General features: G+C 42.0%; 2 protein-coding genes across 3 annotated transcripts in view; both read left to right on the top strand.

Annotated features, from left to right (window-relative positions):
- The window catches only part of CHST9 (carbohydrate sulfotransferase 9), a 235284-nt gene that overhangs the window by 205405 nt on the left and 12586 nt on the right, over positions 1-17293 (top strand). The window contains exon 4 of the mRNA XM_060028831.1: positions 9999-10036. Within this exon, the coding sequence (XP_059884814.1) occupies positions 9999-10036 (38 nt within the window). The remainder of the gene's footprint in view (positions 1-9998; positions 10037-17293) is intronic.
- Positions 9994-17293, top strand: part of AQP4 (aquaporin 4) — a 68485-nt gene continuing 61185 nt past the window's right edge. The window contains exon 1 of one of the 2 annotated variants that reach the window (XM_060028834.2): positions 9994-10036. The gene's annotated coding sequence lies outside the window, so the exon portion shown is untranslated. Of the gene's footprint in view, positions 10037-15227; positions 15278-17293 lie in introns of those variants that run through there. The other variant, XM_060028837.1, reaches the window with a different exon arrangement.

Here is a 17293-nt window from a genome sequence, read left to right as displayed (position 1 = left end):
TCCGTGACACACCTCGCTAATATACAGACTTCACTGAAGTCAAGCAGAATTATTTACTACTCCTCGTACACACCCCATGCATTTCCTGGTTCTGCACTTTCGCTCATGCTTTTCCTTTCAGGTGAAATACCTTTTCTCCAACCTATTTTTATTAATATAACTACCCAGATCAGATGCTATCTCTTCCATGAAGCAACCTTGGGATCCTCCACCAAACACGACCTCTTTTTTATTTGTGCCACTTCTACGGAAAATTTCAATCTCCCTGATTCTTTTCATGGCCAAAGAACTTAAACTATAAACAAACTTAGAGACCATCTGTATTTGCAACATTGTCATTATGTACTGAGGATGAAGCAAGGACTACAGGAGTGAAGGTATTTGCTAAATGTCATACAGCTTAATAGTGGCAAAGCCAAGACTAGAAAAGTCTGAAAGTGAACCCATCACCATTTCTACTACATCAAGATTTAAACACCTTTTGATCTGACTACCTACGCAGTTTACTAGTAAATCTCTTACAGCTCCATGACTTCATGTTGTTATTTTTGGGGGGTGCTCATCTTGCTTCCTTTACTTCTGTACTTCCAGAACACCAAGCATAAGGTCCAGAATAGATGCTCATTAAAATATTGCTGTAGGATTAGATGAGTGAGTTTTGCTTGGGGATAATCTGAAAATCCTTTAACATGAAGACTGTGGCTGTTGAGAGCTCATCGCTCTTTTCTTTACTTAACCAATATCTTTTGAGTGGTTCAAGTTACATATGTAAGCTCATAAACTTTGAAAATGTAATTGAATCCCCAAATATGTTTATTGACAAGGAAAAGAAGTCAACATTATTGCATCTATCAACGAGCTGAATAAAACCCCTTTTGACTCTAGATTAACTCAAAATCAGATTATTTAACTGTTATTGAGCCATCCCTCAAACACTTTGTAAAATGAGCTAAGAAATTAAAAATCAGCAATTTTAATTTTTCAGCTCATAACCATAAAATGTATCCAGGTACTTTTCTGCCTCATTTTTGCCCAGGTGTGTGTGTATACACACATACACGTACACTCACATGATGCAACCCACACATACACACGCACTCCACTTGCACCACAGTTACCTTTGAAAAATGGATACTGCACCACCAGAGGCAAAGTCTCTGATGGTGGTGAAGGATTAAGTCATTCGTTATTACGACAATGATAGTTGCTATTAGTATGGTCATTATTACTTGAAGTCCACATTTTGTGCCTGACTTTTTCTGCAGTAGAGTTATAAACAATGAATGCCAATTTCAGAAATATCAAGGAATCAAGATAGTAGCTACAAATGACACTTAAAGATCCCTCTTTCTAACTCACTCTCAGCGGGAGATAAAAAACTATTGAGAGCACTCTTTGAGACAAAGTCGTGAGATAACATGTCTCCACTATATTTATTAGTACATTGTCTTATTAGCCATCTGTCACAGAAATGGACTGACTTCAACCAACAGTTTACATCAAACTCATTTTCTAGACAAAGAAACTGAGGCTTGACAGAGAGTGAAGCATCAGCCCAGAGAGGGGATCACGAGCTCCCATAATTCACTTAGTCCCTAGGTTCCTACCCCCCTCATCCTTTTCCTCCTTAGTGTTGCAGGGCATTGTTCCTTCACTTTGCACTCAGTTGGTTGAAGGTAGGCACCATAGGTTTGATTGATACATCAATTTGCATCTCAAGGCATCACTTGATAAAGACAGTGCCATGAAAGGCTACTCTCTCACAAGCCAATTTCCCCCTCTGGGCTGACTTTAGAAGCTCATTGATGTCACTTCCTTCCTCAGTCAGCAAGTGAATCTTCTTTAATTCTCAAGACCAGCTGTCCATGCTGTCAACAGAAAGTTATTAAAATTCCTTTAAAGTGAATAAAAATAGCCTAAAAGCAAATGTACTTGGAAACAGGAAAGAATCAGTATGCAAAGTCCACAAACCTCTGAGCAAAATAATGTTGATCCAACCAGAGATTTCAAACATTGTATATTCAAGAGGCTAGAAAAAATAATTAAAAGATGCTAAACCACATACTTCTTAATCTTTTATTAGCAATGGCTTATGCAGTTACAATTTATCCCCTAAATTCCATTCCTCTTTCTCCAATATGATTTGAATAAATTGAGGAATGACTTAGGTTTTCCTTAAGTGGGATTCCCTCCTTTTTTCTTGTCTCAGCCAGGGAACATTTACATCTCCACCAGGCTGAGACTATCTGTGAGCAAGAGAAAAAATTATCATTAGCTGCAATCAGAACCACCAGAGCCACAAAATAATTATATAATTATATATTTTAATTTATTAGGGTTTTAATAGCTCAAGGGAGGAGACCATTTTTCTCATATTTAAGTTGCTGTATCTCACAGAAGTGGTCCATCTGGCTCGACTCCCCATGATCCTCACCAGACTTTCTGACCTTAGGAACTGGAATCCAACCCTGTTACCTTCTAAATCAGCCCTTGCCTTACCCTTCAGTCCCCAACATGGCTTCTACCTTGTTACCTGAGTTGTTCATGAACTGGTCCCTAAGTCCCTTTAAAACATGGCTATGTTCCCTGCCACTTACATCACCTAAAATCACCTACCTCTTCCTTATTTGGACAGAAACCACAAATCCTGGACTCACTGTGACCTTTTGCCAGGGAAACTGTATCCGACGTGTCTGTCTTATCATCCCAAGACACAGCCCAAGTTTGTGTGTTGGGTTCCTACCTGTAACTGGGGCACTCAGGTCAAGTCTACCCCAATACTGCACCACCCAAGGCCCCTAATTCTGCAAACCCCATAATTCAATTAAACAGAAGCTTGAATCTTCACTGTAACTATGCTAAGAAGCCCTATTTTAGTAAATAGCAGTTTAGTGAAAGAAAATGGTGGCAATTTGGGTAAATTCAAACTAAAAGGACAATTAAAATATTGTTAACCTTCAGGAAAAGTATAAAAATGGTGTTTTGTAAGTTATCTAGAATTAACTCTCAGTCTTTCACTTCAATTTCCACAATTTTGAACACTTATTATGTTTGTAATACAGAACTAGGCTACTACAGATGTTGTATAAAATAGGAGGGGAAAAGGACATTAGACATAATCACTATTACTAGGATACTTTAAAATCCTTGAAAATCCATTGGGAACTAATACAAAAATGGCCACCATCACAAAACAAAGTATTTGGTATGGGTCAGAATTTATCAGTAGTCACCTTCAGGCCTTCATGTGATCCATCTAGTGAGTTTTAACCACTGAACCTTTCCTTTCACTAGGGAGCAAGAGCCAGAAGCAGCTGCCCTTAAAATATGGGAACTGGTACAAGCTGCCCCCGACCAAAAATACTGTCAGTCATTCTGTAAATTTGTACTGAACACCTAGAGTGTGCCAGCACTGGGCCCTGGATACAACAATAAAAAAGATGGATCAACTATACTCCAAAAAAAATCAATTTAATAGAACTACCATATGACCCAGCAATCCCACTACTGGGCATAAACTCTGAGAAAACCATAATTCAAAAAGCGTCATGGACCACAGTGTTCATCGCAGCTCTATTTACAATAGCCAGGACATGGAAGCAACCTAAGTGTCCATCGACAGATGAATGGATGAAGAAGATGTGGCATATATATACAATGGAATATTACTCAGCCATAAAAAGAAACAAAATTGAGTTATTTGTAGTGAGGTGGATGGACCTAGAGTCTGTCTTACAGAGTGAAGTAAGTCAGAAAGAGAAAAACAAATACCATTTTTAACACATACATATGGAATCTAAAGCAAAAAAAAAAAGATTCTGAAGACCCTAGGGGCAGGATAGGAATAAAGATGCAGACATAAAGAATGGACTTGAGGACACAGGGAGGGGGAAGGGTAAGCTGGGACGAAGTGAGAGAGTAGCATGGACATATATACACTACCAAATGTAAAATAGATAGCTAGAGGGAAGCAGCTGCATCGCACGGGGAGATCAGCTCCGTGCTTTGTGACCACCTAGAGGGGTGGGATAGGGAGGGTGGGAGGGAGACGCAAGAGGGAGGGGATATGGGGATATACGTATATACGTATAGCTGATCCACTTTGTTATACAGCAGAAACTAACACAACATTGTAAAGCAATTATACTCCAATAAAGTTGTTAAAAAAATCAATTAAAAAAAATAAATAAAACATAGAAGAAGAAAATAGATTTTTAAAAAAGGTACAGATTCCTTTTTTGTACAGTGTTGAATTTATAGACACTTTATAAAACATCTTTAATAAATAACAAAAGTATAAGCAATTGTCATATTTTAATTTTTATTGATATTTTAAAGAGACCCACATTCTTTAAGTGTTAGTAACCACTGCTATAAGATATAGAAAATTAAACCTTTTCTTTAGTGCTCTTACACTTATATTAAAATCAGCCGCCTCATAAAAATGGTTATTACTTTTTCTATTTTTAAACGTGGTTTCCTCATAAGAGATCTTGCCTTGTTAATAAAATGTTATTGCCAGAATTTTTACTTGAAAACTTTAAGGATTATGTACTGTAGTCTCAAATCAGAAAATAGCAAAATTTTAAAAAGACAAAATTAAAAAAAAAACAGAAACAAGATAGGCAGGGTCCCTGACCTCAGGGAGCTCACACTATAGAAGAAGAAACGAGCAAAGAAGCAAGCGAACATACAAACGAGAAAACAATCGCAAGTTGTGGTAGGTGCTGGGAAAGAAATAAACGAAGGGCTGAGATCAAGAATCACAGGAGAAGATGGGGTGACCAGAGAAGAGCCCCTACGGTCTTAGTATTAAACTGAAACCTGGAAATTTGAAAGAGCTAGCCCTGTCAAATCGGAAAGACAGCAGCTTGCACAAAGAACCAGAGGTCAAAAGGACCAGAAATTCCCATAAGACCAAAGTGATTGGAGAGTGGAAAGGGAGAGGGAATGGAAATCAAGGCGAGGTTGGAAAGATGGGCAAGAAGCAGATGGGGCAAGGCAAATAGGATGTAGTAAGGAGTTTAGGGAGAGCAAGTGTGGAAGCAGGGACCAGCAAAAGGCTGATGTCACCATCCAGGGGAGAGCTGTTGATGGGCTGCAACAAGGCAGTGGCTCTAAAAAGACGGGCATAACTTGTGGATAGATTCTGAAGACACTGAGTCCCTCCTGCCCATGGACTGCTCTGAAACCGCTCCCCTGCTCCCATCTTTGGCTCCCTTGGACTATTCCTGGTCCCTGAGCCTTTGCATAAGCAATGTTTACAGTTCTGTCCTCTTTTGCAAGATAAAGACAGGGCCCTAGTTCACCAAATTGCCTGGTCTGCCCTGTTACAGATCACCATGTTGGTCCTCTTCCCCAGATTGTCATGTTCCTTCCTAAAATACCCTTTAATGGAGAGGAGGGGGGATGCGATATTCCAGAATCTGGCAGCTGTAGAATATCCAATTACCGTACGAAATACACAGAAATACAATGGGCGTATTTGCACTCCAAGAAAGAGGAAGAGATTCGTAACCTCACCTTCGTTTCCTTGTCTTAAGCTTTCACATGTGGTACTTTCAAAACAGCTTGAGCATCGCTACAGAATGGATAAGGCTAAAAGTAGACTATAGTCCAGAAGTAGACAATGTCAGAAAAGCAGGGAACCAAGCCAGCAAGCTCTTTGGGTGCAGCCAGGGACCAGGCCTGTGTTGGTCACAGTTGAATCCCCAGAGCTTAGTATCCACATGTGACATATGGTAGCTGATCAGATATTTGTTGATTAAGTGACTAAATAAGCCCGATATGACTCTTTCCAATCTTTATTCCCCTTATCCATTTGTTACCAATTTCTCTCAAACATTTCTTCCATGCACTCCTTTGATTTTCCTCGTTCTCTCTCTCTCTTCCTTCCCGTTTCGACCTCCCTGGTCTAGACCCCAATCCATCACCTAGTTTACCCACCCTCCAGAGCCCCCTATGTATTCTCCAATTGCTCTCCCTACTCTGTCCAATGTATTCACCAGTTTAATTTTCCTTCATATTCCACCTCTGCTGAAGAAACCATCATTGCCCGCAGATTGTCTACTGTTGCAAACATAAGGCAATTGACTTGTTTCCTGGTCACCCTGGGCAACAGTATTTCTCCCAAGACCCTCTCCTCTAGTCAGAGCTGTCATTCTCATGATGCCTTCCAAATTCCAGCCATTTCTGAAGATCTGATTCAAGTTCCACCTGCTCATTATTCCGATTCCTACATCCCAAGGATAGGTCCTATCTCATCTTTTTTTTTTAAGCTCTTGTATTCATCCTCTCTCTAAGAATTTGTTCAAACATGCCTATATCCAGAAGATATTCTTAAACTCCATTGAGCAAAAGGCCAATAAAAAATCAATAAGAAGTGTGGTCCTTGGGACTTCCCTGGTGGTCCAGTGGTTAAGAATCCACCTTCCAATGCAGGGGACGCAGGTTCAATCCCTGGTCGGGGAACTAAGATCCCTCATGCCGCAACTACTGAGCCCACGTGCTCTAGAGCCCACAGACCACAACTAGAGTGAAGCCCATGTGCCGCAACTAGAGAAGCCCGTGTGCCACAACAAAGAGCCCGCCTGCCACAATGAAAGATCCCACATGCCACAAAGAAGATCCCGCGTGCTGCAACTAAGACCCAAAGCAGCCAAATAAATCAATCAATAAATATTTTTTAAAAATAGGTGGTCCTTGGTTGTTCATGAGATATTTCTGCATAAGCCAAAAGGGAGGATAAGAGTGGTTGTTGGCAATATTTCTCCCGGAAACCTATTTGTTCCCCAAGATCAGCCACACCGGTTGCTCTTCATTTGTGTTCTCACACGGTGTCATTCACAAAACTCTGTTAAAACACTTAAAATGCAGTGTTGCCACTTATCTCTACTTACATCTCTCTCCCACTTGACCTTGACCTTGAGGGTGGGTGCCCTGCTGTGTGTGTCTTTGCACACCCAGCATTCAGGTGGTATCTGCCATCTTGAAGGGATCATATTTTTTTAGAATAAATATATTAGACATTGAACTCATACTTTCAATTCATTAAGTTAGGGAAATGCCTGAACAGCTGATGAGTCTAGTTGTGAGGGACGAAAAATGGTCCAGAGGAGCTGGAATCTGAGAAATTTTTATTTCATGTGTTGGGGCCTGCTGTTCAAAACAGACTTGAAACTGCAGATTCTTGCAAATCTGTGCATGGCTGCAGAGGTCTCCTAGCCTCCTGCATTGTCCCATTTTGCTGTGTGTTGGCATTTTTCTGAGGAGCAGATTCGTAGCTGCTCTTGGGTCCTCTTCTTCCCCATCAATCCATCCTCCACCCCACCTCTCAAGTCATCTTTCCCAAAGCTGGTGTCTCACCTTCTTCCCACACCCCTTCCTTCCCACCTGCTGTGCCATGTATGCTTATACTATATAAGCCACTCAGAATGTCTCACAATTTACCCAAACACACCCTCTCCTTGCCTCTGAGACTTTACCCTTCCCGTCCCAACTCCCTGGAATGCCCTTCTCTCACCCTTTGCCTGCAAAATTCATACTTATTTAATCTTCACAAATCTTGAGAGGGGTAAATACTGTTAACTCTTCGTTATACATGGCCAAACAGGACCAGAACGTTGAGTAGCTGGCCCTGAATCGAGCATCTAGTAAATGACAGAGCTGTAAATTAGATGCCAGATTGTCACCTACTCCGTTTTCTAGACTCCAGTGGGCTGCTGCGTGATTAGGTTATGATTATTTGATTGTTCGGGCTCTTATTTTTCACTTGAATTCCTTCTGATTTCCCTTGGTTCCTAAGGAAACAGAACTAAGATTTTGTGCTGCTGCTGCCCCTGACGTCACTTCCAGCCTATTCCCCAGGTAGCAACCAGCCCTGAGTGGTCCTCTGAAAATGCACGTCTGACCAAGGCATTCCAGTGCCCCTACTCACATCCTGGGCTACACCCCCTTAATAACTGACTTCCCTCTACTTTGGGGAAGATCATAAATCTCCCCCAAACGGTCTACATGACCATGGCTGTATGTTTCTTGCCTCATTTCACACTACTCTGGCCTCCCCTTACTTTCCTCCGGCCATGCTGGCTTCCTTTCTGTGCTTTGGACCCACTGGCTCTCTCCTTCCTGAATGTTCTTCCCCCTCTTCTTGGACATACTGGTGATTTAATTCAAAAGGCAAGTTTTTTTCCCCACAAACCATTAAACAGTCTTCTTTAAACAGTCTGCATATTATCTGACAAGGGAAATCTAAATATTAAAATGTATCAAGAGAGTCCGATTGGGCAGTACCATTAAAAAAAAGTGAAGAAAATTGGTTCTTATTATCTAGAAACTCCAAGATTGGCCCCTGGTATTTCGTGACAGTGACTAGATTTAAGATCCCACTCAACAGAGCCATTCCATTCTCTGGACTCCTTATTCTTCTACTGCATCCCATGTAACACTTAACCTAGTACTGAACACTTAGTAAAATTTCCAGATATACTTATTATCAGTTGCTCAACTGACTGGTAAATATCACTTATTCATTACAAATCTTTTTTGAAAACAGTTTTGACAGTTTCTTAAACAACTAAACATGCAACTACCATACAACCCAGCAACTGCACTCCTGGGTATTTATCCCAGAGAAGTGAAGACTTATGTTCACATAAAAACCTGTACATACATATTGATAACAGCTTATTCACAATAGCTAGAAACTAGCCAGATGTCCTTCAGCAGGTGAATGACTAAACAAACTTTGGTATATCCTTACCATGGAATACTACTCAGCAATAAAAAGGTAGAAACGCACAGGAATGCACATAGCAACCTGGATGACTCTCCAGAGAATTATGGTGAGTGAGCAAATCCTATCCCAAAAGGTTATAAAATGTATGATTCCATTTACATAACATTCTTGAAATGACAAAATGATAGCAATGGAGAACAGATTAGTGGTTGCCAGGAGTTAAGAAGAGGGTGGAGGCGGGAAGACAATGGATGTGACTATAAAAGAGCAACGTGAGGGACCCCTGTGGTGATGGAAATGTTCTGTATCTCAACTATGTCAATGTCAATATCCTGGTTGTGATATTATTGTACTAGAGATCTTCCAGATGTTACCGGTGTAAAGGGTACAGGGGATCTGTCTGTATTATTTCTTATAAATGCATGTCACTACACAATCATCCTAATTAAAATTTTAAAAGGACACATTTAATAAAGTGTACGTATCACACCAAGATGTTCACAAGCACGAAATAACTGCAGGGCCACAAAATGTCTTCTTTCCTCTCTTTCCTGATGGTTTGTTGGTTGTTGATTATTCCTAAGGACTTTTTTCCTTATATGTAAGACACATGACATTGATCACTTTTAGGCTGTTTTCGCAATGACTGAGGTTTATTATTTTAGACTTTTTATTATTTATACCCCTGTGCTGCTTTTCATATGTTATGTTACTCTGATTTGTTTCTGTCCTGACCAAGATACCATTCATAGGACTGTTGGTTTGTACTTTAGTCTCTGCCAGTACCAAAACATAAGAACGTCTTTATCATCTTCATAGGTCAGAGAAAAGTAGCACCTCTGCCATCCACCACTTTAAATCTCCTCGCCTGGTCCTCAAGGTTCATTGAGTTCAGTGTTAATATTATGCTTGAACAGGTTGTCATTGTTTGTAAACCTTTGAGTTTACTGGCTGTGGTTCAAATTTTTCTTTGGTCCTTTCATCTCTTTATTTCTCTGCCAAAGTTTACTACATTCTCTGGTATCACCCTTCCCGGATTTCCACTCCATTTTCTGTTATCTTTGCCTAATGTGGTTTATTTCGGTTTTGACTTTTTTCTTCATCCCAATTATTGGAGTGATTATAAATGTCCCTATTGTGATACACATTCTTGCTTGGAGAGTTCTTTTGGAGTTTTGAGTGAGAACAGAGTGAGACCAGTACAGTATTTTATTCCTTTTCATACTTTCATGTTGAATTTCTTTTTTGCTCTCTCTTTCAGTGACCAGAGAAAAACTCCAGGACCATATCACCAACCAGGTATTTCCTCACTTCTCATAAACCGTAATGTAGAATTTTGCTTTAAAGATTAATAATTATTTGTAAATATTTAGAAGGGAGGGCATTGCTAGTTCTTGGGTATGAGCAATACGCGTGTTATTGGTTCTGAGAACAGATAAACCGATCCTCTGTAAATGATCGTACACTTTCCTTGTCTCCCTCACCTCATTCCTTCCCTCCTCACCATCCTCCCCAAGGGTGGGAAACAGTGAGAAGTGGGCTCTGCCAGTTCTGACATAAGCATCCCTCGGAGCGTATCATGATCTCTCTTTGATTCTATCATGGCTGCAAATAGATACTTTTATCTGCTTCTCCCTTAACTAAGGTGACTCTCCTCTGTGATTTTCCCAAGTTCTAATTCGCCCAGTCACTCCCTCCCAGACAAGCTAAGAGCTGAACCCTTAGCAGTGGAAACGTACAAGTGGATTTTCCATTCTGGTCTCTGATTTCTACCCACATTTAGCCAGTGTCTTCCTGCCTGCCTCGCTATTTCTTATCCATTCTTTTTTGATTAATTTTTTATATTTACCAGTAGATGGAGTCATTCTGTACAACGGTTTAAGGGGTTTGAGACATGTAGCCACACATCCAAACCAAGTCTGGCCTGTCTTGCACCATCCCACCCTCTTCCCACGGGCCAGCTGAGCTGCAGTTTCTCCCAGTGCTGCCTGTGTCACTAGACCCAGGGAAGGCAGACACTGGCCTATGGCAAAATACGCACAGCTTTCATTCATAGACCAGAATCTCCAAGCCTTTTGTTGTCGTTGTTCTCCTCTGGCCTAAATTATAACTCACCCTTGCCAAGGGGAAGAATGGTGCGTCTGCATGTATACCAGTCAAGGGTACATTTTTCAACATCTTCTCCTAATGGGCTTCAAAATAAATTCCAATTCTGGTCCTCATTGTCATTCCAACCGAAGTAAGTTCTAGCTCTACCTAATCTGTGCCAGATGCCCTGTAATTCATCGAGCTTAAAAAATGGTTCATTCATTTGGTTGATATACTATATTGCAAATTCAGTAGGCAAAATTTAAGGCTTGTCGGGTACCATTTTTCTTTTGAATAGAATTGTAAATACTGTATTGACTCTTTGCAGCAGCCATCTTAATACTTGAAAATGCCACCCCTGTGCAATGTTGAAGTCAATTAGTCGTTTCAAAGAGTTTATTTGCCTTTTGAACTTGGTCTGTTTAACATTGTATTTCAACTATTTGTATATACTCAAGTAGCTTGGTAAGGCTGAGCAACAGTTAACCAGTAATGTTTATTGCTACCATTTTTATTTATTTAAGTCACAGAGGGAATACCTTTCCTTAGAGAACTGTTTTCTTTATTAACTTAACAAGGTAAAGCAGTTGGTCAAGAAATACAGACCACTTCTCTGGGGCAGATTTTCATTTCCTGTACTTTCCTTCTTTTTACCCTTGGCTAAACTAATAGAGTAGGTAGACACCAAAATAGAAAACCAAATATTTACTTATAATCTTAAACATTGATCTGGTGCCAGATAAAATCATAATGGTTTCCAGTCCCAGTAAGACAGTGAAATTCTTTGGACTTTAGCTTAAGAGGTAAGGGTCTTAAGTATATTAGTTATACAGTCATTCTCAGAACAGATAGTTGTATTGTTCAATCAGTGTCTGCCAGCTGTATTTCTAATTCTACAGTAGAATTTCTATCTTTTCTTCTTCCATGTAGGAAGGCACTCCCCACTCTCAAAAATGTGCCGGGGATACAACTCTACGAGGCATCTTACACTTCTAATTTATCTAAAGTCTGCCAAAGAGCTACAAGATGAAGTCCCTTCCTTTTTAATTTCTTTTTTAAATTGAGGTATAATTGACATATAACATTATATTAGAATCAACATAATGATTCCATATTTCTGTACACTGTGAAATGATCTCCATAGTAAGTCTAGTTACCGTCTGTCACCATCCAAAGTTACAAAACATTTGTTTTCCTCGTGATGAGGACCTTTAAGATTTACCCTCTTAGTAACTTGCAAATATGCAATATGCTAAGATTGACTATAGTCACCATGCTGTCCATTACAGCCCCAGGACTTATTTGCTTTATCACTGGAAGTTTGTACCTCTTGATCTGCCCTCCCCTTCTGCCACCCAAAGAATCTGGCTCTGGAAAACATTTCTGTACACTCACTTTGGATAATCAATAGTGTTCTTTATCAGAAAGGCATGTAAAATAGAGCACTGGTGAGCGTTAATCTTGCCCCGAAATCCTTCCCACTAGGCACTATAGATTGTGTAATTAAATTGAAATTGAAAATCAAGTCCTTTTTTCTTCTTCCATGAAGCAAGCTACGAGTTGCACGCCAACGTGAGAAATCAGAGCTGGAGCGGAGGGAGGGTTCTAGCCTGTTGGCCGATAGCCAGCGTGCATTTTTAGCCCACAGCTACTTTACCACACCTGAGCTCTGAGAACAAACAACTATTTGAGTTCTCTGGAGCGCACGCCGAATTCTTTCCTGTGTAACTCACTGGGGAGATTAGTATGCTATTTTAAAGTAACCTGTTAACGCAGTCTGTTTACGGGAAGAGGACAAAAATGAGCAGTGAACCGCTAGGCAGCTCACGTCCCAGAATGAGATGAATGCATGACCCATTTTTTTCAGCTGTCCCTTTGGCAGTTCATTGCTGCAACGATTTCCTCTCCGAAGAATGTGCCTTGTAGAGATGAAGTCTCCTGTAGGTTTTTCTGAATAATTTTGACTACGATAGATTAAAGGTAATACCTTAAAATACTACCAAACATACCTTCAAAATCAAATCAGCATAGTGTCAGTACGAGAATGGAAATACTGAATATAAAAACTTTCGACTTCAGTTTTGGAAACTGCCTTCTTACATGGTAGGCAATTTAAACCTGTAGTAAATGAATACCTTCTGTTTATGCCTTTTGGGATAGTAGATCACTGGAACCCATAGCGAATTAATAGTTTGTTTTTAAACAGCTAGTTGCTGAAGAGGGATACCGAACCTGGGGCTCGGTTTCTCGCGGGCGGGATGTGCGTGTTGCGGGGGGACGTCCCCAGTTCTGGTGCTGGTCGTGAGAAAGGCTCGCCTTCGCTGATTGGCCGGTTCAGAGAGAGCCAACGCCATTGGCGGCTGTTACAGCTTCTGGAGCTGTTTCCTGAGACTGCTGCAACAAACTCTCACCGACTGGATGCTCTCAAACACACTAATGTGTTGTCTCTTGGTTCCGGAGGCTAGAAGTTCAAAACCAAGGCGTCGACAGGGCCAAGTTCTCCCTGAAACCTATGGAGGCGGGTCCTTCCTTGCCTCTTTGCTGGCTTCTGGTGACGCCGGCAATCCTTGGGGTCCCATGGCTTGTAGCTGTGTCTCTTCAGTCTCTGCCACTGTCATCGCGTGGCTGTCCTCCCTGCGTGCCTCTTCTCTTCTAATAAGGACACCAGCCATATTGGCTTAGGGCCCACCCCCATGACCTCATCTTGATTACCTCTGCAAAGACCCCCTTTCCAAACAAGGTCACACTCACAGGTACCAGGAATGAGGACTTCAGTGTATCTGTTTGGGGGACACAATTCATGTCATACCAGGCTGGAAACTTTAGAGTCATCCACCACTCCATGCCTCCCTCTGACCAGCCAGCACTCGATGTGCTCTCCATAGCCCTGTCCAATCCAGCTCCTCCGCCACCGCCCAGCCCTTGGCCTCTGCTCCCCCCAGGCCCTCATCTCGTTTGCTCTCTATGGTGACTCCATACGGCTCTCCCACTGCTTCACCGCCATCCCATTCATCTTGGATTCTGTTCCACTTTACTTTCTGAAATACCAGTCACCTGGCACCTCTGCTGAAGAACAATAACTAAACAGAAATGCCTCCCCCATTCTTAGCAGTGATTATTAACACTGCATGTGCACATAATCACCCTGGAGCTTTGTTAGCACAGATCCTGAGACCCGCCCCCCCCAATGTCACATGCACCCCCAAGAAATTCTGGGCCAGGGGTTGGGTTCAGACAGGGCCTCACTATTAGACCAGGCCAAGAGGGCTCATGTGCTTTCGAAGGCCTCGAGTACCACAGGCACAGAGAGACAAACACTTATTTTTAAAAAATATTTATTTATTTATTTATCCATTTATTTTTGGCTGTGTTGGGTCTTCGTTTCTGTGCGAGGGCTTTCTCTAGTTGTGGCAAGCGGGGGCCACTCTTCATCGCGGTGCACGGGCCTCTCACTGTTGCGGCCTCTCTTGCTGCGGATCACAGGCTCCAGATGCGCAGGCTCAGCAGTTGTGGCTCACAGGCCTAGCTGCTCGGCGGCATGTGGGATCCTCCCAGACCAGGGCTCGAACCCGCGTCCCCTGCATTGGCAGGCAGATTCTCAACCACTGCGCCACCAGGGAAGCCCGACAAACCCTTTTTTTTTTCTCTCCAGCCTCATGTTTTAAAGTTTGATGACCAATTGAGCACACACAAAATGTTGGAGAGGGATAGAGCAGCTGAATTGGACACTCTGGTCCTTTGGGGTGAGGTTGGGCTGGGGGATAAAAGACCAGCCTGTGCCCTTTGAAACCAGAGAAAGAAAAGCTTTAGTTTCAACATAGCCACGCCCCATGCCCCATCCCCCATAGCTGGAGGATGTGTAGGCAGACGGCGTTCCTCAGCAACAGTACTTCCACCCTCCCTCTGCTTGGGAGATGGATGCAGTGGGCAGGTGTAATTCTGGGCAGTACTTAGAGCTGCCTGGCAATCCCAGGTCAGAAAAGTGAGGCATGAGGTGAGGGAACCTGCCCTTCCCCGGAATCCTGTGAGCTTTACTGAATCATCCCATCCTTGACAGGGGCAGGTCCAGACACTGCCCAGGAGTCCCCAGCTGTGTCTAGTTTCTGGCCTGTCCTCCTCCTGAAGGTCCATTGGGCCACTCAGGCCTCTGTGGCAGGGTGGCCCTCAGGCGACAGGGCTTCTTTAGCTTCTAGGCCCAGAGCAGTCCTTTGGGACAGGCTGCAGACCGCGGGTGGAAACAAGGACGGGGTCTTGTGTATCGCTTACTTTAAAACTTCTGAATATTTAGACATACAGAGTGTGGGCTTCCATTCATCCTCTTGCTCTAGGCCCTGTAAATGTTGAGGATGATCCTGACCAGACATCTACAACTTAAAAACTCAACATGTGATTCCAATAAGAAGCCAAGATGGAACCCACTCACCTCTTGTCTATAGGATAAAATTCAAACCTGTGAGTACAGAATCCAAAGTCCTATGATCTCCATTGGAGAGCGTGCACCCTGCCTCCCTAGACTTATTTCCCATTCTGCTCCTTTATGTAAAACTATTGTGTCCTATTTAAAACTGTTCTACCAACATACTCACACCTTTCTCTGCAGGTACAAAATGTACTCATATTCCAAGACCTCACTCCAATATCACCTCTTCCATGAAGCTTTCCTCATCACAGAGCTAAGAGTAATCTCTCCTTCTTCTGTGCACCTATATTATTTTTTCTGCCCCTTTGCTATAGACCCTTGCATTTTCTACTCTATATTCTAATTATTGATATTCCTATGTGATTTTGTAACTAGATAGTATTGTCCCAAAGGGAAGATGTAATGTTTGACTCATTTGTGTTCACTGTTAGACCTTGCACATCGTAGGCATCCAACCCATTCCTGGTCCATTGTAAATTCTTCCACTCACTAAATTATTATCCTAGAAACCAGAGGAACTGCTGGTTGCGGGCAGGCTGCTCCCTGGACCCTGGACCGCTCACACCTGGTGTGCCATTGACTCTTGTAAGGCAGGAACTAGGTGTTGTCCTTTGCCCTCCCAAGTGAGGAGTCTAAACCAGAAACAGAAGACACAGCTAAGGCTGCACGTGGTCTCTACGAATAATGGTCACACAGCTGGGGAATGAAAGAATCAAAGGGCAGGGGGACCCACACCTTTATTTCACCCTTATGTCCACATGCCATAACTGCCTGTAGAACGCTGAACCATTTGCTTGGTCAAGACTTGGCACCTGGTTTTTTTTTCTCGAATGTAAACATGGAAATGTCATTCACCGCTGCCTTTTCAGTGTAGCGTGAACTTTACAACTTCTAAATTTAAAGTGGGATTGCATTACCTTGCACTATTCTTATCAAAATGACCATGCACTCAAGGAGACAACTTTGACCTAAAGAGAGTTTCTCTCGGCAGGTTCAGCATGAATAGAGCTAGTAAAGATCCCATCCCCCTCATTCTCTTTTAAGATTACCTTCTAGAATTGGGAGTTGTGCTTTTAAAAAGCTACCCAATTTATGAGTCTTTTTAAAATGCTTGAGAGCAAGACTGAAATGATCCAGAAGTGGGGGCACTAACGGTGGTTAACAAAGAAGGATTTGTAAAAGATGGGCCTTATTAAAGGTCAGAAGGCTTCATAACTAGAAGATACTCAGGTCTAAGTGTCAAAGGGCTGGCACTCGCCTCTTTATTCGGAAGCCAAGAAAGTTAAAACGTTGTATAAGGATGTCTATGGAAAAAGACAATAGACAGTAGTCTCTGGAAATATATTGTTATGACAAAGGGAGGGAGGAGAAGACAGCCCTAGGGTGTTTTAAAAGCGTGAACACCAAGAGGAAAATAATGGTCTATTAGCCTCACTGCGAGAGCTGTTAGCAGTCAAATATGCAGATAATTCTCACTTAAGCATTCCCACTCAAGATCATTCCCACTCAGAATGCTTCTGAATAATCGTGACCGAGAGTTTTGCTAGTCATGTAATGCGCCATCTCATTTATTTGTCACAGCAACCCCAAGAGGATGCGTATTTTAATCTCCTTTTTATACAGGTGGAAACTCAAGCTTGAAAGGTTTAGTAATTTTTCAGGTCCTGCCATGCTTAGCACTAAATTAATAATAATAATAGCATTATTATTGTTTAATAAACTTTCTGTGTGTAGGCATTATGATAAGTTTTACATAAAATTATCTCATTTAAACCTCACAGCCGTAACCTTGGGAGGCAGGTACAAATCAAGGGAGTCAACGTTAGTGAGGTTAAATGCCTTGCCCCAGATCACACACCAGGATGGAAGCAGGCAATCCAACCCTACCGTGTAAGCGCCAGCCACCGTTCCCTGCTGCTTTAAATATCCTTATTTAAAGGCACACACATGATGAGTGGCAGAGCTGGAATCTGAATCCAGGTGGATGGATCTCATTGTGAAATCCTTTCTCTTCGCTATTGTGCTGTCCTACTACTTGTTCTGGAAGT

This window comes from Delphinus delphis, chromosome 13 (assembly GCF_949987515.2).
Source record: "Delphinus delphis chromosome 13, mDelDel1.2, whole genome shotgun sequence".
Classification (NCBI taxonomy): domain Eukaryota; kingdom Metazoa; phylum Chordata; class Mammalia; order Artiodactyla; family Delphinidae; genus Delphinus; species Delphinus delphis.
The sequence above is the reverse complement of the archived record's forward strand: the minus strand, read 5'-3'. Positions and strand labels throughout refer to the sequence as shown.